Source organism: Alternaria infectoria, assembly GCF_024043175.1.
Source record: "Alternaria infectoria strain BMP 0036 chromosome Unknown scaffold_4, whole genome shotgun sequence".
In the NCBI taxonomy this organism is placed as follows: domain Eukaryota; kingdom Fungi; phylum Ascomycota; class Dothideomycetes; order Pleosporales; family Pleosporaceae; genus Alternaria; species Alternaria infectoria.
Genome location: NW_026250693.1, coordinates 1,213,050 through 1,235,004, shown reverse-complemented (window position 1 = coordinate 1,235,004; position 21,955 = coordinate 1,213,050). Strand labels below are relative to the sequence as shown.

At 52.5% G+C, this 21,955-nt stretch overlaps 8 protein-coding genes across 8 annotated transcripts; 2 read left to right on the top strand and 6 right to left on the bottom strand.

Annotated features, from left to right (window-relative positions):
• Positions 1–2,981: 2,981 nt before the first annotated feature.
• On the top strand, positions 2,982–4,809 carry J4E92_003415 (uncharacterized protein; the record flags this gene model as incomplete). Its single annotated transcript, XM_051494813.1, has 4 exons — positions 2,982–3,376; positions 3,426–4,021; positions 4,131–4,325; positions 4,379–4,809. The coding sequence occupies 4 exons, from the start codon at positions 2,982–2,984 to the stop codon at positions 4,807–4,809; spliced, it is 1,617 nt and encodes a 538-aa protein (XP_051355106.1).
• Positions 4,810–5,007: 198 nt separating this feature from the next.
• J4E92_003414 (uncharacterized protein) lies at positions 5,008–5,810 on the bottom strand (the record flags this gene model as incomplete). Its single annotated transcript, XM_051494812.1, has 2 exons — positions 5,008–5,664; positions 5,802–5,810. The coding sequence occupies 2 exons, from the start codon at positions 5,808–5,810 to the stop codon at positions 5,008–5,010; spliced, it is 666 nt and encodes a 221-aa protein (XP_051355105.1).
• A 1,353-nt stretch (positions 5,811–7,163) lies between these two features.
• J4E92_003413 (uncharacterized protein) lies at positions 7,164–8,481 on the bottom strand (the record flags this gene model as incomplete). The annotated part of the gene is made up of 2 exons (XM_051494811.1): positions 7,164–8,423; positions 8,473–8,481. 2 exons carry the CDS (start codon positions 8,479–8,481, stop codon positions 7,164–7,166), a joined length of 1,269 nt encoding a protein of 422 aa, XP_051355104.1.
• Positions 8,482–9,162: 681 nt separating this feature from the next.
• Positions 9,163–9,978, bottom strand: J4E92_003412 (uncharacterized protein; the record flags this gene model as incomplete). The annotated part of the gene is made up of 1 exon (XM_051494810.1): positions 9,163–9,978. The coding sequence occupies one exon, from the start codon at positions 9,976–9,978 to the stop codon at positions 9,163–9,165; it is 816 nt and encodes a 271-aa protein (XP_051355103.1).
• A 321-nt stretch (positions 9,979–10,299) lies between these two features.
• J4E92_003411 (uncharacterized protein) lies at positions 10,300–11,093 on the top strand (the record flags this gene model as incomplete). The annotated part of the gene is made up of 4 exons (XM_051494809.1): positions 10,300–10,337; positions 10,482–10,495; positions 10,594–10,677; positions 10,729–11,093. The coding sequence occupies 4 exons, from the start codon at positions 10,300–10,302 to the stop codon at positions 11,091–11,093; spliced, it is 501 nt and encodes a 166-aa protein (XP_051355102.1).
• Positions 11,094–11,436: 343 nt separating this feature from the next.
• On the bottom strand, positions 11,437–13,775 carry J4E92_003410 (uncharacterized protein; the record flags this gene model as incomplete). Its single annotated transcript, XM_051494808.1, has 2 exons — positions 11,437–13,305; positions 13,767–13,775. 2 exons carry the CDS (start codon positions 13,773–13,775, stop codon positions 11,437–11,439), a joined length of 1,878 nt encoding a protein of 625 aa, XP_051355101.1.
• Positions 13,776–13,858: 83 nt separating this feature from the next.
• J4E92_003409 (uncharacterized protein) lies at positions 13,859–14,484 on the bottom strand (the record flags this gene model as incomplete). The annotated part of the gene is made up of 2 exons (XM_051494807.1): positions 13,859–14,239; positions 14,317–14,484. The coding sequence occupies 2 exons, from the start codon at positions 14,482–14,484 to the stop codon at positions 13,859–13,861; spliced, it is 549 nt and encodes a 182-aa protein (XP_051355100.1).
• Positions 14,485–14,999: 515 nt separating this feature from the next.
• Positions 15,000–16,496, bottom strand: J4E92_003408 (uncharacterized protein; the record flags this gene model as incomplete). The annotated part of the gene is made up of 1 exon (XM_051494806.1): positions 15,000–16,496. One exon carries the CDS (start codon positions 16,494–16,496, stop codon positions 15,000–15,002), a length of 1,497 nt encoding a protein of 498 aa, XP_051355099.1.
• Between the last annotated feature and the right edge of the window lie 5,459 nt (positions 16,497–21,955).

Sequence of the window (21,955 nt, the reverse complement as noted above, 5' to 3'; positions counted from 1 at the left end):
AAACTTGGCCGTCGAGCCTCCACAACCTTATGTGTGAAGCACCTCCGCCTGCTAGTTGGAGAAGAAGGTTTCAAGAGTCCTAGGCGTACATGCTCTCCCTCGTTGGGGTATTCTTTAGTTGCCGCTCCCGAGACCGTTGTTCATTAATCAACTATCCGTTCTTTGTCCAACGGTTGCCACGTCATGGCGACAGTTAACGGCGTCACAACCATCATCCCTCCACCCGATGGCTACGAGGTCGACTTCGCGAATCCACAGCGGAGGCTGGTGACAGAGACGTATGTGGTCTTCATCGTCGAGAACATCTTGGCACTTGCGTTTCTTGGGCAGCGGCTCTACACCAAGATTCGGCTTATGAAGCAGTTCCAAATTGACGATGGTATGGTATCCAATAACAGTGGCAGAGGAACTCTTCTGACAGAGGTCCAGCATTACTCCTCCTTGGTTGGGCTTGTTCAGTGGGCACTCAAGGTCTCTTGATAACTGGATTCTCGACCGGTAGTATCGGTGTACACGCCTGGGAAATATCGATCGAGAAATACGGCTTTTATTCGCGAGTAAGCTGACAACTCTTTCCCTCATCTACTTTTGTTGCGTATGTGCTGATTCGACGACTTGACAGCTCATTCTAGCAGCACCAGTCGTGTATGCTCCTTGCACAGCCCTGACGAAGGTCGCACTCTGCATCTTTTACAGTCGTCTCTCCCCGTCCGTCGCCTTCCAATGGGCTGTTTGGATCACCCTTTTCGTCTGCGCTGGTTCGTATACAGCGATCTTCTTCAGTTTGATATTCGCTTGCAAGCCAATTGCAGCCAGCTGGGATCCTCTACTGCTCGCTACGGCAACATGCGTCAACAGAGGGGCAATCTATATTGCTACGGCTGTGATCGGTATCGTGACGGATGTGATGCTGATGGCCATCCCCATTCCGACCGTCTGGGGATTGCAAATGGCGATGAAACAGAAGATTGGACTGACAATCATGTTCTGTGTTGGATCAATGTGAGTGTCCACCGGGAAGGAAAGTCGCGCTACGAACCAATGCTGACTCCATATAGCACAATGGTCACTTCAATAATTCGCCTTATTGTGTTGATCCCAGCTTTGACAGACATTGACCAAACCTGGATCATAGCCGTGGGGTGCTTGTGGATGTAATGTCTCTGTTGATCCGATGTGGTTTCAGGAAACTAACCACAATACAGCGTCGTCGAATCGAACCTGTTCGTCATATGCTGCTGCTTGCCGACCCTGCGACGTTTCCTAAAACACGCGGCCCCGCGATTAGTCGGCGAGAGTCGCGGATCTGAAAACAAAGATTCCTCAGGTCGCAATCGCGGGTTGCGCACCTGGGGAAGTGATGGAAACGCCAAGCGCAAGTATGATACGTTGATGCGCACTGTAGACGGCGCGCAAGGAGATGGCGACGATGAGATTCCTCTTGCTAGCGTGGCACCTAAAGCCTCGGATGGGCGAGAGGCCAAGGTGCCGACCGGGCACGTCTCCTATAAGGGAGACAACGATAGCGAGGAAGCTATCCTGTACGAGCGGACCGTCCAGGTCACATATGAAGGGGGTAACGGAGGCGACCCTGCGAATCCGTACACACGTCAGGTCTGGCCAGACGGGCACCTGGCACCCAGGGCCCTGTAAACTTCGCTCCACGCTTGACGCTGGAAGTGCATTTCTCGATATGATTGCTTGCTTACGACATTGCGACGCTTTTATGGATATCCAAGGTATTTGATCAGTGGCTGGTTTTACGATGGATGTCGGATGCAGGGCTGGTACCAACGAGGAGTTGCAGGGTCGCTTGATTTTCAGGATAACAGATTACATAATCACCGTGTCATAGCAAGTCGCGGTTGTGGAGCGCCAGCACGCGCCTGCCTCCGCACCATCACAACTTCTATCAGACATGTCTTCTTCCACAACCAAAGCCATCGTTCACAAACCCCCCATCCGAACGTTAGTCGATAGGCCATCTGTGATTCTTTATGGAGCTATTCAGTCCGATCCCAACAAGGACTGGCAGGCACACCTCACAGCCTTGCTCTCCGATCTACCCATTGCTATCCTGAACCCACGCCGAGATGACTGGGACAGCAGCTGGATCGAAGACATATCTTTCCCGCCTTTCAAAGAGCAGGTTGAATGGGAAATGGACCACGCGCGCATAGCCGATGTTATCGTTTTCTATTTCGCAGGCGAGGCTAAGGCATTACAGCCCATCACGCTGCTGGAACTAGGACTGTATGCCGGAACAGGCAAGGCGATTGTTTGCTGTCCAGAGGGTTTCTGGAAGAGAGGCAACGTACAGTTGGTATGTGAGAAGCACAACATTGATTTGGTGGAATCGGTTGAAGAGTTGGGTTACAAGGTACGGACAAGACTGTCGGCCAAGCTTCCTGAGGAGTCAACCACTGCGCATCCAGAAAACGCCGTGTGACATTGCCTCGTTTTCCTTTTGCGCTTTCAACCACTCGCAATCAATGCGTCAAGAATTGCGCCTCGAGACTGTTGTGTTCAGTTCATTCGATGTCTAATTGTTCAGCTGCCAAGAAAAGCCACCGTATTGCCCCTCGCATTTGGTCTTCTGCATCATCCGCTTAGCCTTGTGTAGCCCGACAGCCTGGCTGACCATCCAGGGGTGTCCATTCACGCGTAGATGTAAGATTGTACGAGCGAATCGTAGCCTGACATTGCAAGCTGTCGCATCGTGGGGGTCCAAGCCCAACGCCATGTTCACCGACCGGTCTCGAGCTGAACAGCGGCGTTGCGGATCTAGCCGCCAATTGTCTTACACCAAGAAAAACCATTTCGGGACGAAAGCTGGGTTCCGCGATACGTCACGTGCGTCTGAGGTCTTTACGCGCTGGCTGTTGAGCTCTGCGTTCGTCTTTCCACGTGTTTCTTCCTTCCTTTAGATGTATGCGCTTTGCATCTAGGATTTACGAATATTACCGAGCTACATAGCGACAATGTCTGGAGATCTCCGACTTCTCAGTCTCGATGGAGGAGGCGTACGTGGTCTGGCTTCACTGTACATGCTAAGGAAGATACTATCCTTAGTTGGAAGCCCAAAGCCATGTGTTTATTTTGACATGATCTGCGGAACAAGCACAGGAGGTTTGATTGCTATCATGCTCGGTCGACTGGAGATGTCTGTCGATCAGTGCATTGAGGCGTACACCGGACTGATGGATGTCGTCTTCGATCCGAAAGACAGAAAACTGCCTTTCAAAATTCGAAATGGTAAAGTTCAGCCTCGATACAAAACGAAGCACATGGAGAAAGCGATCAAGCAGGTGATGTCCAACGCTGGGTGGACATCGGATGATAGGTTCAGAGGGTCGAAAACTTCAGCTTGTAAAACGTAACGTCCCAAAGTTCTTCGTCTCGGAACCATACGCTGACTTAGCCAGTGTTGTGATTGCCATGACAGAAGAAAGCCGTGTCCCGATACGCTTCACCGATTATGAGAAAGCAGGCGAGCATTCCAACTTCTACAACGAAGTCAAAATCTGGGAGGTAGCTCGTGCTACATCAGCTGCAACATCATTCTTTGCGCCAATGGAGATAACACATTCCGGTGAACCTAGACGATTCCTTGACGCAGGCATCGGCTCTAACAATCCCATCGACGAACTGTATCTCGAAGCGATGTCGCTGTTCGACAAATCCGAAGAAGAGTTCGACAAGCAGATCCGAGTGCTAGTATCGATTGGTACAGGCAAACCAGCATTACACGGATTCGGCGAGAAAGTCACCGAGGTTGCGAAAAGCATTGCTTCGATCGCAACAGAGACTCAGAACACAGCGAACAAATTCCATCTCACGCATAAGAAATTGGCAAGCAGGGGCGGATACTTCCGTTTCAATCCTCCCGACCTCTCCGAAGTGGCGATTGACGAAGCGAGCAAAAAGGGCATTATCGCCTCGCGGACTGATACGTACGGCAACGACGCGCAGACTTTGGAGATGGTGGAGCGTTGGGTGAACGTGGCAGGAACCGAGAAAAGTGCGTTGACTCTCGCTAGTGCTGAAGAAATGGACTTCACTTAGATTATCTCTCATGTTGGTCATTTCTCGCAGTATGTAGATCAATGCTGACTACTATCCTGAAATAGAACCAATCATCTCACCGACTCCATCTGCAAATCACGTCAAGCCCGCTGTGACGAAACTGTTCTATTCACTGCACAAAGGACCCAAGTACATCAAAGAGTATGCGCCATCATACTGGCAACATCTAACGCTGGACTCGTACTACGTGTACGAAACGATATACGACAGGTGTAACCCTCAAGACAGGAAAGTCTCTTGTACGTATCACAAATCCAACTTCAAACCCCGAGAGACACTAATAGCCTTCCAGTCAGCGCTTTCTTTGAGCAGTTCGGCCCCGATGCAAAGCCATCATCTAACCACGTCTTCGAAACCTGGGCGCGCCTTCTCCGAGACAAGCGCGACGTGCGCAACAGTATACATCGGAAGCCGTTCGTGATGGCGATTTTGTACATGCTCCACGTCGAATCTAGTCTTGATCTCACCAAGATGACAAACATAGACCCTAATCGACGCGAGATGCTAAAGCGGTTCTCGAAGTGGGTGCCATGCAAGTGTGATGCTAGGTGTGGCCGCGAATGGAACTTCGTGAATGAGGTCGGGCTATCGCGCGGCGGAAATGGTGGTAATGAATGTGATCTTCTGCAGTTGTTCGACGATAGCAAGTGGAAGTTAGTGTTCAAGAGCGATAAAGTGCGGAAACTAGATGCGACCAGGAAGGCATGGGAAGCTTCGATGTGAGATGAGGGCAGATGTCGCTTGCTGCTTGTGTTCGTTGGAACTAGTTGACAGTTTTCTCAAGATAGAATTTAGATACTAGGTTAATGTACAAAGCAACTCGCGATAAGTCCATTGATGATATCTCGCTAACTACGTCCTTTATGCTCGGTCTGAGGAGCATCGAAGTTGCCAATAGAGTATTCGTGTAGCCACTACAAGCTAATGGTCATAAAATCTGTGACCAAAGGTGCTGCCGGATTCGTGCACTGTGGACATCGGCCGTGGCATCTCACTCGCAGTGGGCCCAGAGTAGTCACTATCGCTAGGAGCCTCAGATGGCGGCACATTCGGATGTGCTCCGGGAGGCGTCAGGCCGCTCCATTTAGCCATGATCTCATCCCGAGATCCGCCATATGATGGTATAATTTCCGTACGAGGTCCTTGAGTAACAGTCGGCTCGTATGGTAGCTGAGAGGGCTGGTTGTGTTGAACAACGTCGTTGTTTCTCTGGTGGCGCGGTCGGTACCAGCAGAAATATCCAAGTAGCAGAGCGATGACAAGTACAGCAATACCAGCCACCGTTATGAGAGCAATTGCAGTGGTACTGATCGGGTTACTGCTGCTGCCACCACTACCTCCACTACCACCGGCCGCTGGGGTTTTGCTGCCGGCGGTGGGCTGGAGTCCACTAGTGATCGATCGCAGGAAATCATCAATACCCGTGGTGCCAGATCCCGCGGTCAGAACTTCTCCTTCAACTGTTGATGTCCCAAGCACGAGAATGTCGTCTGAAGCTGTTCCGCATGCCCACGAGTAGAATGTATTCGTGTCGTCAAGGGCAGAACTGCGAGCGTAGCGGAAGCACTGTTGTGCTTGCTGCGAACTGTAGACTGAGATGAGCATTCATTTTATTACGAAAACTCTGGAGAGCATACCATTGAAGAATTGAGCCATATATGGACGAGCAGGTGTCGGCTGGGAGGGAGTAGCCGAAACAATCAGTCTGACCGTACGGTCGGCATGTAGCCCAACTATCGAGACACTCGACGTTGTTGCAGCATGCGAAGCCGGGCTCAAGTTGTTGTGTAGTGATGCAGTTATAGTTTTCCGCACATGTGATGGGTAATTCTGTTGCAGGTTAGATGTTGGCCGCATCCCCAGGGTAAAGATCAATGCACCTGAGTTGCCACGAATGAAGCCGCATGTCGCAACGGATCTTTTGAATATATCGCCATGTAAAACAGGAGCCGGCGTGATAAGACTCTGTGGTATCGCTACCTGTACTCCTGTCGCCCGTACCTGTGGATTGGGGATGTCTTTTCCAGCGACCAGCGCGGCGATACTCAAAACATAGAAGCGGAGACTTGGTCGCATCGTCATCTACGGTGAAGCGGTATAGGACAAGTTCGTGTGGTGTTGTGAGTGCCAGCGAGGAATGCGGTTTGTGCACATGCGCTGTACCTGCTTCTACCCTCGGCTACCCTTGTTCCACGAGCTGAGAGAGCAAAGTATCAGCCTTCCTGCGCAAGTATGCATGTGTAACATATCGGTCTGGCCGAGCGCCACCAATAACGATATCTCGTATCTTTGGGTATCATGGATGCCGACGGCTTGTAGGACCTTGGGTTAAGCGTGGGGTGATTCATGCGAGCCTGTTGAAGCACCTGCAGGCAGCAATGTCAGCCGCAGTCCGAACGGACCTATCGCAACAGTTTTCTTCCGGAGGACTGTGTATGAATTAGTGATAATCAAGTGGTGTTGTACGCTGATCTGTAATGCCCAAGCTGTTCGCGAGAAGGACAACCTGTTCGTGCGATCCGGTCCCAAATGCCAAGTTCCCCAGGGCTGAATCCAAGATCCGATTGCAGCGTGGTATAACTAATGAAGCGCGAGGGCCATTTGAAAGGCACATGCTGGGTGTGTTGAGCTTGGCGGGCTGAACGTCTGCCTCAGGGATGAGCACAGCTGGATTGCAGCTGCAACGCGCCGTGAAACGCACTTCCCTGGCGCGGTGCATTCGGAAAGCAGCTTTTGCGATTCGAGTATCGCACAAGCCCCTAGAATGGTATCGTTATTGGCTCTCAGCTCTCAAAAAGAGCATATGTCGAGAAAGCTGGGCATGTGGAGGAGGCAACGGGGCGGACATTCGGGCGTTGTCCAACTGGCAGTGGCGCTAAGTCACATGCGGCGCTACTGCACTCCAGCTTCCTCTAAGTCGCCCGCTCCTGGTCGCCGTCAATGTTAAATTTCACATCGTTTCGCCGAGCGTGAGAATGTGGGATGATACTGTTTGATTACCAGTGCTACAATGGATGAGCTCGTAGATTCCCAAAGATTACAAGGGTCATGCTAAGCTGTCGCCCAGCGGGCTCTCCCTATAGAGTATATGGCTCTTGCTTCCATGAAACCCTTCTCTCATCCCTCATCCTATCGAATCTCACCACACTCTGTAGCAGAACTTGAGCGCCTAGTGCACAGTCCTCTTCCTTGCAGAACTCCCTTGGGTTGTGGCTGACGCCTTCTCTGCACGGCACGAAGATCATGCTCGTCGGGCAGCGCTTACTCGCATAGACGCTATCATGGCCAGCACCAGAAGTCATCTCCATAGACTGGTTAGGGCCGAGAATACTGCGCGCGGATTGGCTGACAGACGTAATGCAGTCTGCGTGGAACTTGGTTGCTGGGCTGTCGAAATCCTCGACTATCTCAACACTGAGTGGAAGACCACTTGTGCAACCGTGGTTTGAGCCTTCAACATCTTCGCCTGCGGCGATCTTAGGGAAGTCGCAGAGGACTAGCTCCTTCATCTTCGCGACTGTCTCGTCTTTCGGTGCCCTGATGTCGAGGCTGAATGTTACCTCGCCTGGCACCGTGTTTGTTGAGCCAGGCTTCAGGTTGAGTATACCCGTGGATGCTAGTGCGGCATTGGCGGTTGCAAGACGATGAGAATGAAGGATCATCTTGCTCGCTGTCAGCAGCGCGTCAGCTCGTGATTTGAGATCGGTAGTTCCGGTATGCGTGTCTCGCCCCTTGACTTTAATAGCCATCCATTTGTAAGCTTGCACTCCAGTGACAACTCCGATCTTCTTATTTGCCATCTCCAGAAGTGGGCCCTGTTCGATATGAAGTTCGAAGTGCGCCGCCATTGGCATGGCCTCGTAGCTCGCTGGTGTACTCCCCAGGTAGCCAATGCGCTCGAGCTCAGATTTCATGGTTGCGGTTCCAGGATGAACTTCGCGAAGGTTATGCGCCATTTCAAGAGGAATAGAGCCCGCCCAAACTCCGCTGGAAACCATTGACATTGGGAAGCGCGCACCCTCCTCGTTAGTCCAGTTGACTACGCCGACAGGGTACTCGGTCTCGGTCCAGTTGTCAGCGAGCACTCTGAGCATCTCCACGCCAGCAGTAACACCCAGAATGCCGTCATATCGTCCACCAGTAGGCTGCGTATCCAAGTGACTTCCTGCAAATGTAGGTGGTTTGTCGTTCCGTAGTCCCGGTCGCACAGCGAATTGATTTCCCATGGCGTCAACGGTAACCTCACAGCCGAGTGCCTTTGTTGTTTCTGCAAACCAGTCACGTGCAGTCTTGTCGGCATCAGTCAGCGCCAATCGCTTCATACCCGTCTCCGTTGGCTTTCTACTATCGTCAGCCACATGGATATCCATTACTTGGACCACTTACTCGCCCCATGGCTCGCCTATACCCCATTGGCATGTGTCGTGGATATCCTTCATTAGTCTCTCCTGGTTGACTTTCAGATCTCTCATCGAATCATCATTCATCTCCTTCGTTCTGATCTGCCATTGTGGCGAATTAGAGAAGCATCTGACATGCTTGCATGCTATTCCTGCTCTGGGAGTAGGTACAGCTCTCGGTGCGGGGTAGCGTCTGCTTGCAATGCGAAGTGCAGTCGGGAATCTGTTAGCCAGCAGAGCCATTATGTGAGGAAAAGTGAGGAGGGAAAGAGATGAAAGTCATGGCGGCACGGGTCATGGAAGTCGGCATCTCAAAGGATAACATGACATGACAGGCGCCCAGTCGTAAGGAAGGGGCGGGTCGGATGTCCGATAACAGTAGTGCGGGACTATCCCGCTTTCTGATATGCAGGTTATCCGTCGGCTAATGGAAGCATGCAAACACGCGATGATAAGGCGGATGGAATGGACATTAGTTGAAGAATGGCAGTTTGTTGCTTTGGCGGTTTGTTCCAGAAAGATGCTGAACTCATGGGGCGGGGCGAAATGGGTGCGCCCCGTGTGCTAATAATGTGTGTATTGGGGTGGGGTATCTATAGTGTAGCTTGTCCTTAACGCCTTTGTATGCTGCTTAAATCAAATTGCCTCCGCGAATTTTCTGGCTGTGCGACGGATCTCAGACGGCCTTGCCTTTCCCCTTTGCTTCGATCACTGGCTTGACGTCCTCCTCGGAGACCTCGTCCTCTTCCTCGCTATCGCTCATGAACTCATCATCTTCGTCGTCCCAGCCAAACATAGCCCGTTGTTGCACAGGTTTTGACGAAGAAGCGGTCGGTTGAGCCTCGTCCTCTTCATCCTCTGAGCTGTCTCGCTGTGCCATCAGCATCTTCTCGATAGCTTCTCTCGTCTTGTTCTCTGCTTCCTCTTTGTCCTCAACCCACTTCCCATCAAGACGTGCTGTTCCTCTGCTGTTTTGTAGCTCTTCTTGCTTGCGCTCGGTGCTGGCCACGATGTCCTCCCACTTCTTCCGTCGCTCCTCCTTTTCGCGCTGCTCCATCTCGGGCTTGATCGCGAGGTACTCGGCAAGCACCTTGGCTTCAGTGACTGTGCGCAGGCGTCGCCCGTCCAGATTTCGGGATGATCCATTCACGTCGCCCTGCTTCTTCTTGCGCGAGGACATGCGACCACCCTGGGCGCGCAGGATAGATCCGAAACCACCCTTTCCACCACATAGCGGTACGGTCAGGCGTAGGGATAGAAAAGTGTCTGCAGGCGAGGACAGGAGCGACGACACGGGCGCAGCGTCATGACGTACGGAGCGGCGCGAGTTGGTGGTCAGGATGTAGGATGAGTTCTGGATCCACGGTGCGCGCTCGTAGAGTGTATCGTAGATGGAGGTAAGAGGCGCATCCTTTTGCGTCGCAAAGGCGATGTTCTGCCCGCGAATGCTGTTGACGATGACGGTGATGGGGGACTGGGTGGCGGCGTCCATGGTTGCGACGCGGTGTTGTGTATTTTGCGCGTGCGTGGTGAATATCGCGATCGCTTGCGAATGCGATTTGGGAGTTTTAACTCTGGTTAGGGTGAAAGTTGCTTGTTGGTGGGCGAGAGTGGTTTGGTGAGGGAGCAGGCGACTGAGTCTTGAAGATTGGGGACCGGGCCTTGGCGGAACCGCAACAGCTGGTCATAGCGCTCGCTTAGACTAGCTTCGCACCCATCACTCGAAATCGCCTGCCCTCTACCAGCGAACTTCTGCCCTTATCGACCTTCAACCACAACTCTGACATCCCGAGACTTCTCGCAAACCGTCAAGATGCTCATCCCCAAGGCCGACCGCAAGAAGATCCACGAGTTAGTCCCCCTCTACAACAAACAATGCCACGGCGCATTCGAGCTCTGAGTTTCGCACGAAATGATACGACTTGATATGGGCTGAGCTACACTTGATTCCCTTCCATACAATTGAACATATTTGCTAACCGTTCTCCTCTCCAGGTACCTCTTCAGAGGTTAGTATCCCCGCGCACTCGAGCCATGGCTATGGCACAATTATACATTTTCGCGGCTTTGCTGCATATAAGGATAGGCTGACACACGGTCACCACAGAGGGAGTTCTGGTTGCTAAGAAGGACTTCAACCTTCCCAAGCACGGCGAGATCGACACCAAGAACCTTTACGTCGTCAAGGCTTGTCAGTGCCCCCTACTGCACTGCGACATCGTCGGCCCCTAACAGTCAACAGGCCAGTCTTTGACCTCGCGCGGTTACCTCAAGACCCGCTTCTCGTGGCAATGGTACTACTACACCCTCACCCCCGAGGGTCTCGACTACCTCCGTGAATGGCTCCACCTCCCCGCCGAGATCGTTCCCCAGACCCACATCAAGCAGCAGCGCTCTGCTCCTCCCCGGGGTATGCTCGGCGGCGGTGACGACCGTGAGCGCCGTGGTGGCGGCCGTGGTGGACGTGGCGGTGACCGTGGCGGTGACCGTGACGGCTACCGCCGCCGTGACGCTGGCGAGAAGGCTGAGGGTGCCGCCCCTGGCGAGTTCAAGCCCGAGTTCCGTGGTGGCTTCGGCCGGGGACGCGGTGCTGCTCCTGCTTCGTAAGCAGTTGAGGGCTTTCTGGAGTAAGGCTAGATACGGTTTCATCTTCATGTCGGGCTTTACTGCATTACAAAATGGGTTCGGATACGGCGAAATGACCGGATGATACTACGAATGGATCGCTTGTCTAAGTTGCGATGATGCAGTCCTGGACGACCATGTCCTCAATGATACCCCATAACCTTCAGTGAACTATCCTGTTTGATTTGCTTCTTGTGCATCTGAGGGCGTGTATTGTCACAGATCATGTCAGCTGCACCTCGTTGAGATTGGGTTGAACGATCATGACGCGACATAGGGCGTCTTGCACTTCTCCACTATCTCGTAGCACAGAGGATCGTCCGTCTCAATGTCCGCCCTTTCCAGTCTTCATCAACCCATCACCGCTCTGCATCCAATTAACACAAGTCTGCCCGATCGGCTGCCCACCTGATTCCTTCTCCACCAATACCCTCAAGAACTCGAGTCTCTCCTCTACACTCGCCTGGCCATCCTCGCGTCCCTCTTCCTTCATCGGGGCCCTCCCCAGCACAGCGATATTCCTCGTACTAGGAATCCTCAGATGCTCCTTCTCAACTACAAACCCCGTCTCCTCTGTTAGATGGCATATCCAACTGCACAGACTGGCATACGCAGAGGGCTGCTTGGGCTTCTTCGAATCCGCCGTCATCGGATCAGGTATAACGTGTTTTGCATGCACCGGCGCGCGGAATCTCGTTCCACCAAAGTCATGCGAACAGCATGGTATGGCGATGAAAGGCGAGGAATTGAGGTGGGCCAGTAACGGTGTCCATGGGGTGAGTTCGTCGGCGTGGTTGCTGATGATGAAAGTACCGGTTGGGAAGACGCCGTTGTGATGGGGTGTTGAGGGGGGATTCGTGTCTGAGGGAGGTGGTTGAAGGATCTCAGGTACGAGGAGCATTTCTTGCAGTTTCTCGGTGTGGTGTTGTGGGAAGGTTTCCCATGTTTTTCTTCGTCGGGCGTCGAAACCCCAGCCGTGCCAACCTTCGGCGTTGAGGATGTGGACGAGGAGACCGTTTCCGCAGCCGATGTCTACGAAGCCTGGGAAGTTGGCTTGTGCTATTTTGGTCTTTTGCTTTGCTGCATCTTCCTCCTCTTCCATAAAGCCCTCGTCATGCTTGATTTTGTCCTTCTTAGGTCCGTACATGTCCGTCCATAGCTCCATGAGAAAGGCAGTAATCCCCAGGTCTTCAAAGACATGTTTCTCAGCAGGCGTCTGCTCCACCCATCCTTCGATCAGATCTTTCGCATACTTGCCCTTCAAGAATGCATACGTGTCCTGGAACCTCTTTTGGCTGATGACTTGATCGTGATGGACGCGCTTTTTATACCCAGCTTGCCGACCGCGCGAGTGTTTGTGTATGACTTCCAGAAGCTTGAGACCAGTGCGCGAGAGGCGATTATCCAGAGGTTGGCCAGGGAAGAGGGAGTAATGGATAGAAAGGTGCCCGGTTGCGGATATCAGAGATACATGTGATGATTTAGAGGTGGATGGAAAGTATGTGTATAGCATGGCCAACGAGCGGACTTTAGGGTGATAGTAGGGAATGGCTTCTGGGGTTGTAGCATGAGGAATGTATACAACCATATACCGCTCTGCGCTAACAGTCTCCTCTTTCTCATCTGTTCTTGCGATAGTGACATCCTCATGAGATACAAATAGATGACAAGTCTGCATCAGCGAGTCATCCAACTTTGGATTCCGAGGTATGAGTTTCCGTACAACCGTGTACTCTAGCTCGTACCCTTCTATACCTCCATCGATCAGTTGTGGTCGGCATTCTGGTCGTAGATGCTTGACAATACTCGCCAGTTCCTCTGGGGTACTGGCCTTGGGATTGTATGTTGCGTCTGCGAAACTTTGGTAGGAAAGCTCTGCGCGCGCAAGATGGGTCGAGGTGCGATTAGGGTTCTCCAGCAGATCGCGACTGGTTTCGAGAAAGTACTCAGGCGCGAGATTTGCCGGCGCAGATTGCATTATAGTCCATATCTCGGGTGGGAGGCCGGTAGAAACCTTGGGTGCACTGGATATGTCGTAGGGTGAGAACTTGTCGCCTGTAGATTCTTGGTTTTCGGGCTTCGCTATTGATTGTACTTTCTCCACTTCTGCGTGATATTTGTTCTTCTCGCTAATTCGTGACGTTCTGGTTTCGCAATTCTCGTGTTGCTCATTGTGTGCCATCTTGTCCGTGAACTATCTCTTGATCTTGAATGACTCGTCCACAATGATAAATTTCAACCCCCGCCTAAATCAAATGATCATCAAATTGCTGCGGTCCAAGCGATGATCAGGAGCATCCGCCATCGGCGATAAGTTGCTTGTTCGATAGTAATCGTTGTCTTGGATTCTCGAGTTGCGCGGCGGTGATGATGGCGTTGGTGGTAAAGTACAAGCGAGCAAATCGAGGTTTAGCTGATCCACCATAACCCTAAAGTGCAGCAAACATCGCTGGGATCAACAACAAAACACAGTACAACACGCGCTCTGTATCACCTTGCGTCAAAAAAATGATCGTGATGCATACATTTCGTAATACCTGGAGTATCAGGTCTGGTGCGCAAATCTGGTGGACTTCTCCTGGTCACAATAGACGCATCTGAAGAGAACGACGTTTAGACGCAGCTCCACATCAGGTTTTTATGCTCTAGCTGTACTCTGTCCATAGTCTATATCCCATAGATCTAAAGTCTCCTCAATCCCTCCAAATAACGCCCTCACTATGCATTTCATCCCCCTCCCACCACATCTACCGCCCATAATAATGCGCCATCTCCAGCCCCGCCCTCTTAAACCCACACTTAACATAGAATCCCTCGTTCGCCTCTGAGCAATCCAAGATAGTCTTGTAGCAACCCACCTTCTCCGCGACAAAGTCCAGCGCCTGAATGATCCTCAGACCCAGCTTCTTACCCTGCTGGTCCTTGGCTACAGCAATATCCTCAATGTGTCCTACGAGGCCGAGCTGGTGGATGAATTTGCGTTCGACGATGAGGGCGCCGGTGCCGACGATGGCATTGGACGAGTCGGTAATGCAGAGGAGGAAGTATTCGTCGTTGCGGGCGGACATCCAGTCGTAGCGTTTGTTCCATTGCTGTGGGGAGGTTGGTGTGTTAGCGGTGCGCTCGTACTACGTGTGTTTGCTTCGGAGTGGGTGTGGCAGAGCTATGTCTTGCTTGCTGTAGGGGGCCGGGGGAGGTTTCGTACCTCTTCGGTTATGTCTCCCACTGTGGTGAGCACCCTCAGTACATCTAGGAAGCCATTGTGGTAGTCTTTCCTCTCGAGTGGTCGGCAGCTGTAGCCTTCTGGGAGTGCTTTGAGGACTTCGGGCGAGATGAGCTCGGAGCTGAAGAGCGGGCCTTCGGTCGATGACATCGTGTGTATGGATTGCTTCGAGCAGGGTGAGATACAGGTACAGGTGGCTAATTGAGTTGTGACGAGGTTTGCGACGCTATCGGCCAGTCTTTCTACAGCTGGTGCCAACGCGCGGGATTGGGCGTCGCGGGGGTCTTTTGGTGTCTTATCGATAAGCAGGCGGTGAAGAAGGTCGCGGCAACCGATAGCTTGATGTGAGCTTGATAGCGATACTTGAGACGTTGAATATACGAGAACAGTACAGCGGTTTGATTATCAAGATGCCTGGGTACTCAGCAAGGTGGTTACACGATTCGTTGCGATAGCTGGACGGTGTGCCAAGCATCCAGGAACCAGATCTATATTTGGAACATTCAGGGAAGCCTCGTCATGATCTTCAGGAGCTTCCTCGTGTCGGCTCGTCACGATCCTATTGCGACACCAAAGCATGGACAGGACCCAGACACAAACTAAAGATATATTTAATTGCAATGCAGATTTATCGAGTACCCACTCGCATCCACCTATTGCTATCTTTATCGCGAGAACTTGACCTGCCTGATTGCTCTTAGCACGTCCTCCGGCTTCAGATCTCCATCTTCAAGGTCGAGCCCCACAATCTTCGCCAGCGCCTCTGTGAGCTCCATGTTCTGTCTCTGCAGCAACATGGCCCTCTCCTGCATCCGTGCCATCTTGCTGATCGAACTCTCTTCCTCGGCAACCTCGTCATGGCCACTGTCAATCGCGACTGAATCTGACAGAGGTTCTGGTGTGTGAGCTGGCGTCGGTAACGCTCCAGCAACCGGCTCGGGATGCTGCTCTTTCTGTTCGTACGTCGGCAATGGCTTGCGCTTGATGCGCTGCAAGTCTCGCAGCTTCCGAGCTCTCGTCTGATCTTCTCGGTTTGACCGTGGCTCGGGCGATACCGCTAGTGGGTGGTCATCAGCAGGCACCAGCTTTGGTGACTTGGGTAGCCTCTTCGGGCTCCGCGGCGACACAGGAGCTGGTTCGGAGAACGAACGACGCCCATGGCTGGCCATTATACGCTCCACTTTCGGGCTGGCGAGGGGATTCAGCATCTCCTCATCGAATGTAATGGCGATGTGTCGGGAGCGTCGTTGTTTTGGAGGTTGAGATGTGGGAACAGCAACCAGCTGAGTGTTGCGAGGGCTTTCGGTCGGTATGACGATCCTGAGATGTCGCGCGCCTCCAGACGTGGTCATCTCGCGGGCGCACGTCGGAATAGGCGCCTGTCTGCGTGCTCGCTGAGGAGAGCCTTCCACTGATCCGACGCGAGCAGCCAGAGTCTTGCGCTGTTTGACTTTGAACAGCTTCATTTGCTTGCGAGGTTGTGCTGTAGACTGAGGATCTGTAGATGGTCCAGTATGTTTCAGGTAGTAGCTGAGATCATTCAGACCAAGATCAGCACTCGCTGTCAGTGCATCGTGGCTGAGAATTGGTGGCGCCAATCGTCCTACCTGCGAGGAACCTACGCGGCCAGCCTGTCCGACGTCAAGGCGTTTTGAGATTCGCTTCTTCCGAACGTGGAGATCGCCCTCCAGTTGCTTGTCGTCGTCATACAACGAATGTTGCTCCTCGTCTACGAAGACAAACTCTTCATGCGTGGAGACGACAGGCTCGATCTGGGTTGGGAAGCTTGGGTTCGTGAGCCGCTTTGGACTTCGATCCGGCACTGCTGGTGGCGGCTCATGCAGATCTGGTTCACCAATGGCATAGATATCGATAGGCTCTCTGGTCGATTTCGGAAGAGTAGGCTCAGGTGAAACTGGGAGGGGAACATCTCGTGGATCTGGTGAGTAGGCGTGACAAATCGCCTTCGATACAGACACTGGACCACCCGTCTGGCTATCGAAGTATCTCTGGATCACCCCAAAAGTACCCATTTCGCCAACTTGCTCGGTTTCGATTTCAGGTAGCAGCTCGCTCATAGTGTCATAGCTAGCCTTGCGTCGGTGCTTGGCTACCAGTGGTTCCAGTGGCGCATGTCGTGCGGCATTCGTTAGATTCGGCATCGTTACTTTGAATGGCGTCTGGCGGCGCTGGCGCTTCTTGTCTTGTGGGCGATTGGTTGGGATGCTTGCGTTTCCAATACTAGCATTGCGGCCTACACGCTCGGAAGACAAAGCGGAGCAAGGCTCATAAGTAAGCACTCTGGCCAAAGGAACGGAGGACGAGCGTCGATTTGGCCTGGCTGACGGTTGATAGACCTCAAATGACGACGGCGACGAGATTTCCTTGGAGTCAAGCTCGATTGCCTCCCGAGACTCAATCGTGGTGGACCTTCCAGTAGTATTTGACGCTGTTGACGAGCTACAAGCACGTGGGCTTGCAGCAATACGATTGTTGCTGGGTGAACGGAACCCTTGAGAAGTTCTGGGACGCGAGTAGTTCTCTTTGAAACTTCTGGAAGGTTGGTACACGTCGAGTGGCTTTGAAGACCGCATTTCGAAATGTCGTGGGGTATGGTTGAGGAAAGAGCCTTTGCGTCTTCGTTGGCACCCAGACTCGTCTATAAAGTGCACCGGTGATGACAGGCCATAGCCAGTCGGTGGAGTCCCTGCAGTGGTCGGCGGGGTGTTTTCGTCCTGCGTCGAGGCCGTTGAATTGCGCTTGAGCGACTCGGACGACACGCTTGTGTTCATCTTACACGTCTCTCCCAACGCCCCAGTATATTCAAGAACACTCCATCTGGTATTCCCGAACATTGGAAACGAGTTCAAGAGATTTTCTGTCGAAGCAGACGACATCATGACTGCAATCTGGCTGCTAGGTACCCTTAAAGCCGACTTGGGAACCACAGTCCTCATTCAAACCCGATGCCTAAACGTGAGCTGTAAGTACTGCTTAGCAGGGAAAGCTGGCTCAGATTGTGGTACAGCCAGGACATGGGTAACTCAGCAGACGCAGTAGTGTTGTATCTCACGAAGACCGCTGCTTGTTGGCTGTAACCCCAAGCAGGGGTAGGTGGAGGGTTGGCTTCGGTGATTGGCAGAGGCGACGTGGGATTGGCCTTAGTGTCTAGGAAGTATGGCGACCGGCAGCTTTCTTCGCGCCTAAGCTTGCTGCAGATAAGACAGTTTCTCAAATTCGACAGGAGGAAAGTGATGTGGTGTAATCAGGGGCGGATCTGAGTGTAGGGATCACTTCTCGAGCTCGTGATGCCGTGAGGTGAGCAACGTAACACTACAGCGTATTGACAGCGAAGCCGGTAGCCGACAATGAGGTCGCATAGATCGGGAGATGTCTTTGCCCTGAAAAGGTCAAAATGATAGGAGTAGCATTTGAAAGTAGTGGAATCTCCGCGACGCAAAGGATGTTTGCAGCCGAGGAGCACAAACTTTAATTGTTTGCCCACAAAAGATTTTAGAATTCGCCGCGGAACTCAAGCTGCAAGCCAGCCACGATCTGGAGAATGTATCGCTCGCCGATGACGATAACTGGGCGCATTGCTTTGTAGTACGAGTGCACGATGGTGATTGGTGGCGATGTAGGACAGGTAGAGATTGAGGGCAGTGCGGCACGCTTGATCCGGCGACGAGGGGAGCGCCTTGCTGATATCGCGCTTTGATGCATTGAGGCATATGCCGATGCAGAATGATCCGCGACAAGGGACTGTCGATTTTTGCTTGAATGATGTGGAGTGCAGAATCCAATAATTGAGAATGGGCGGTGTGCGTCACGGTGGTACAGGAACGCCTGACTAGCCAGAGGAAGTCGTGGCCCTCACGCACTTGCGATGCTGCGACCACGCATAGTCGTGATCAATGCGCTGCGCTCAGATGTCTAGAAGACGCCGAACTGCACGCTCTGGGCTATAACACGCTTGAAATATTCCCCGACGTCGGGAAAGACGTACGGTAGTTCACACTCAACGCGATTCAGCTCACGGCACGCACGTCGATCATTACCTGCCAGATCTCAGCCACAGAGCGCCCCTTTAGGCATCGTGGCCGATCTTCATCTAATACGATATCAGGGCATATGGCCCCAGGAAGTAATAATGTCGGATAGCTACATATACACAGGAACGCGACAGAACGCCAGACAGTGCTGATCAAAGTGTCCGCCACGCCAAATGATGCCACAGACTACTAGAAGTAGCTGTTGCCAAATCATATACATAAGGAAATCATGCTGCTCCAGCAGCTCCGGTTGGCCAGATAATGTACAATCAGCCATTCTTTGGCTTTTTATTCTTGATAAAAGGGTTTGGTGGTTCGCGAGGTCGTCTGCGGATCTTAGGCTTTGCCATCGACATGCCGCCAATGACATCTCCCGGCGGAGGAGCGACCGCGTCATGCGTTCCGTTACTCGTCTCTCCACTGGGCGTTGAGCTCTTGCGTTGGGCATCGGCCATGCCAGCCGGCGTTGATCGTCCACTGCCACCATTCATAGTGTTGGAGGCAGAGTCAGACGGAGCATCTTCCATCTCGGCGTCGCTACTCTCGTGCTTGATTACGCCTGCGTCGTTGCTGTCTTGAAACTTGCGTTTCGCGTGATGTACAAGTGTTCGTTCGTTCTTTATCTCCGACTTGATCTCTTGTTTGATAGCCCTGGGCGCTGATTCTGAAGAGGTACTCGACTGATTGCTGGCTGCCCTGCTCATGGGCTCTGACTTTACTTCTAATTTGACCTCTGGTGTGGGACGATTAGGTTGCACATAACCCTCCTTTGGCGCCGGGAACTTGCTAGAATGCTGGTTCAGCATCTTTGGGACGTCTTGAGCAGAGAACCGCTTTCTCTCCTTAGCGTCTACTATGAGCTTCTTCCAGAACTCTCCTCGCATAAGCGAGTCGGAGTTACCCAACACCCACAAAGACGATTTGGCACGCGTGAGACCGACGTTCATACGACGGATGTCCTGGAGGAAACCAACGCCACCTGACGGAGAGGCTCGTACACAGGAGAAGATAATGATCTCGCTTTCACGACCTTGGAACGCATCTGTAGTGTTGAAGTCAATATCTTCGATGATGTTCTGACCGTATGCGTTCATAAAACGCTGTTTGAGTTCGCGCAGCTGGCTCTTGTATGGTGTGATAATGCCAATCTTTCCCTTGAAGTCATAATCGGGATAGTCGGAAGTGACTCGTTTGTACAATTGCATCGCGACATTGATTTCGGCAATATTGATAAGCGAATGGCCCTTCGGAGCAGCTTGGTGCTGACCCTGGACATCGAAGAAGCGATAAGGTCCAAGCAGCATGCTCTGATGCCAGGGTTGCTTGCGCAGGGCGGCCATATCGCCACCGTCCAAGAGTCGGCCGTCGTAGAACGTTCGACTGGGGAACAAGCTGATCTCCGGGTGCATACGATACTGGGTGTCTAGTAGATGCACGTCGTCTGGGTGGTTCTTTTGCATGCGAACAAACAAACTCTGTTCGTATTGAAAGGCGGCCGCCTTCTTCGAGAACACAGTTGGAGGCAGTTGCTTCGGGTCTCCGACCAAGATACACTTGGCGCAACCATACTTGAGGGGGATGAGAGCGCTCATCTCAACACACTGCGCAGCCTCATCGACAATGACGGTTTCGAACTCAATGCTCAGACCCTGGAACATCTCGTGTCCAGAACCGCTAAGTGTTGCGCAAATGACGTGTGCGTCATTCAAGACTGCTTCCTGTGCTCGTCGTCGGTTCAGGTCTGCGTTACGGCCGGCGAGCTTTTCGTCATCTTTGACATTGTCAATCTTTGTACCCAGGGCCGTCTTCCGCCTGCGCAACGCGTTGATATCGTCGTCTAGCTTGCTCGCAGCTTCGCCTTTGACCTCCCCAGTATCTCGTTGCTGGTAGGCCTGCTTCAATTGATCGGAAATTTGCTTGTGTTCCTGGAAGAGCTTTTGCGTCGCTTCTCGGTCGTTGCCGTTCGATGGATCTACACCTAGTCGCTTGTTGACAAGCTCTTCTAGGGTCACATCCTGTACACTGGCTTTGATAGCGTCGCCACGACCTAGGCGCACAATGTTGAGTTTGCGCGACTCGCCGCTGAGGGTCTTGATGCCGTTCTTGAAACGCATGACCAACTCATCGACGGCCGCGTTACTCGGCGCGCAGACAAGCAGTTTCTTCGAAGCAGCATCTGAACGTTGCTGGCCTGGAATAGCGATGGCGGTGCCGCGGTTGCGAAGACTGTCGCTGAGAATCGCTCCAACGATGGCGGTAATTGTTTTGGTCTTTCCGGAACCGGGTGGTCTGCAATCTTGTTAGTATAGTAATTGCCGACACGCGGATGTTGGACTTACCCTTGAATCAACGTGAACGCATCATTATCGATGGCAGACTTAATGGCCTTCGCCTGCGCCGGGTTCACGTCGTAGTTGGAAATGAGCGGCTGGATCTGGCTATCCTTGTAGGTCAAAAGCGGAGAGGGCTTCGCGCGGATGATCTCGTCACACAGATCATAGTACTGAAGACCTTTCAGCGCACCGTATTCGCGCTCTAGAGAAGTAATCGATTCGAGTTTGAAGCCGAGGATAGTGTTGTTCGGCTGCAGTGAGGTTGACAGAGGATTGCCTGGCACGACCCGGTACGAAACTTCGATGTGCTGTTGCTTCCTCTTCACGCGGAATACCCTGGCAAGACATGTGGGCTCATTCGCAGAGGGCGACTTGGTCCGCGAGAAGAGTATGATGTCTCCTTCAGAAATGAAGACTTCCTTGTTCTCAACGTGGGTCATAGTGCTACCAACCTCCTGGAACATGTCGACAGCAGCTCGCGACGTAATTCTGATTTCGAATGGCTTGGACTGGTTCTCTTCACGAGCCTTGACGAAACCTTGCCACGCCTCCAGAGTCAAAAGAGGCTCGAACGTGTTCTGGTAATCATTAGGTGTACGAAAAGTACTGAGAACCTTAGAGTACTGGTCTGGCCTAGACTTGGGTGGGAAGTCGCCTTCGTGGAAGTAGTTCCAGCCAAGGATAGTACGGTGCAGACTGCTGAGATCAGGCGCCAGACGAGCACGCATATCTTTGGCAGAACGCTGAGCTCTCTTCTTCTTGGTCGGCATCTGAATCTTGACTTCGTTGACAATGTTCGTCTTCGGTCCAGTTTTGACCTTAGTCTTCTTGATGCCAAACAAATCCTCATCGATGTCACCGTCTGAGTCGGATGATTCATCAGAAGAATGCATCAATCCCTCTCCCTTCGCAGCTTGATCTTTGCCCAGGACACCTAAGCCTTCGAGGCCAGAGCCGGCTTCGGCGGTGAGACCTGAAGCGCCCCGGGCTGCCTTTGCCTTAGCGATCGCAGCAGCTTTCTCTTGTTCGCGCTTCAGTTTCTCGGCCTGCCGCTTGCGCTTGAACTCTTCCTGGGTATTCTTCTTATTGTCGTTGAGAGCTTTCTGTTGCGCAGCCTTCGCATCGGCGGCTCTCATCTGCTCACGTCGCTCCTGGAACTTACTAGACCCGGAAGTCATGCTGGCCAACAACTTAGCTTTAGCATCTGCCGTAGACTGTGCCGTTCCAGGAGCCATC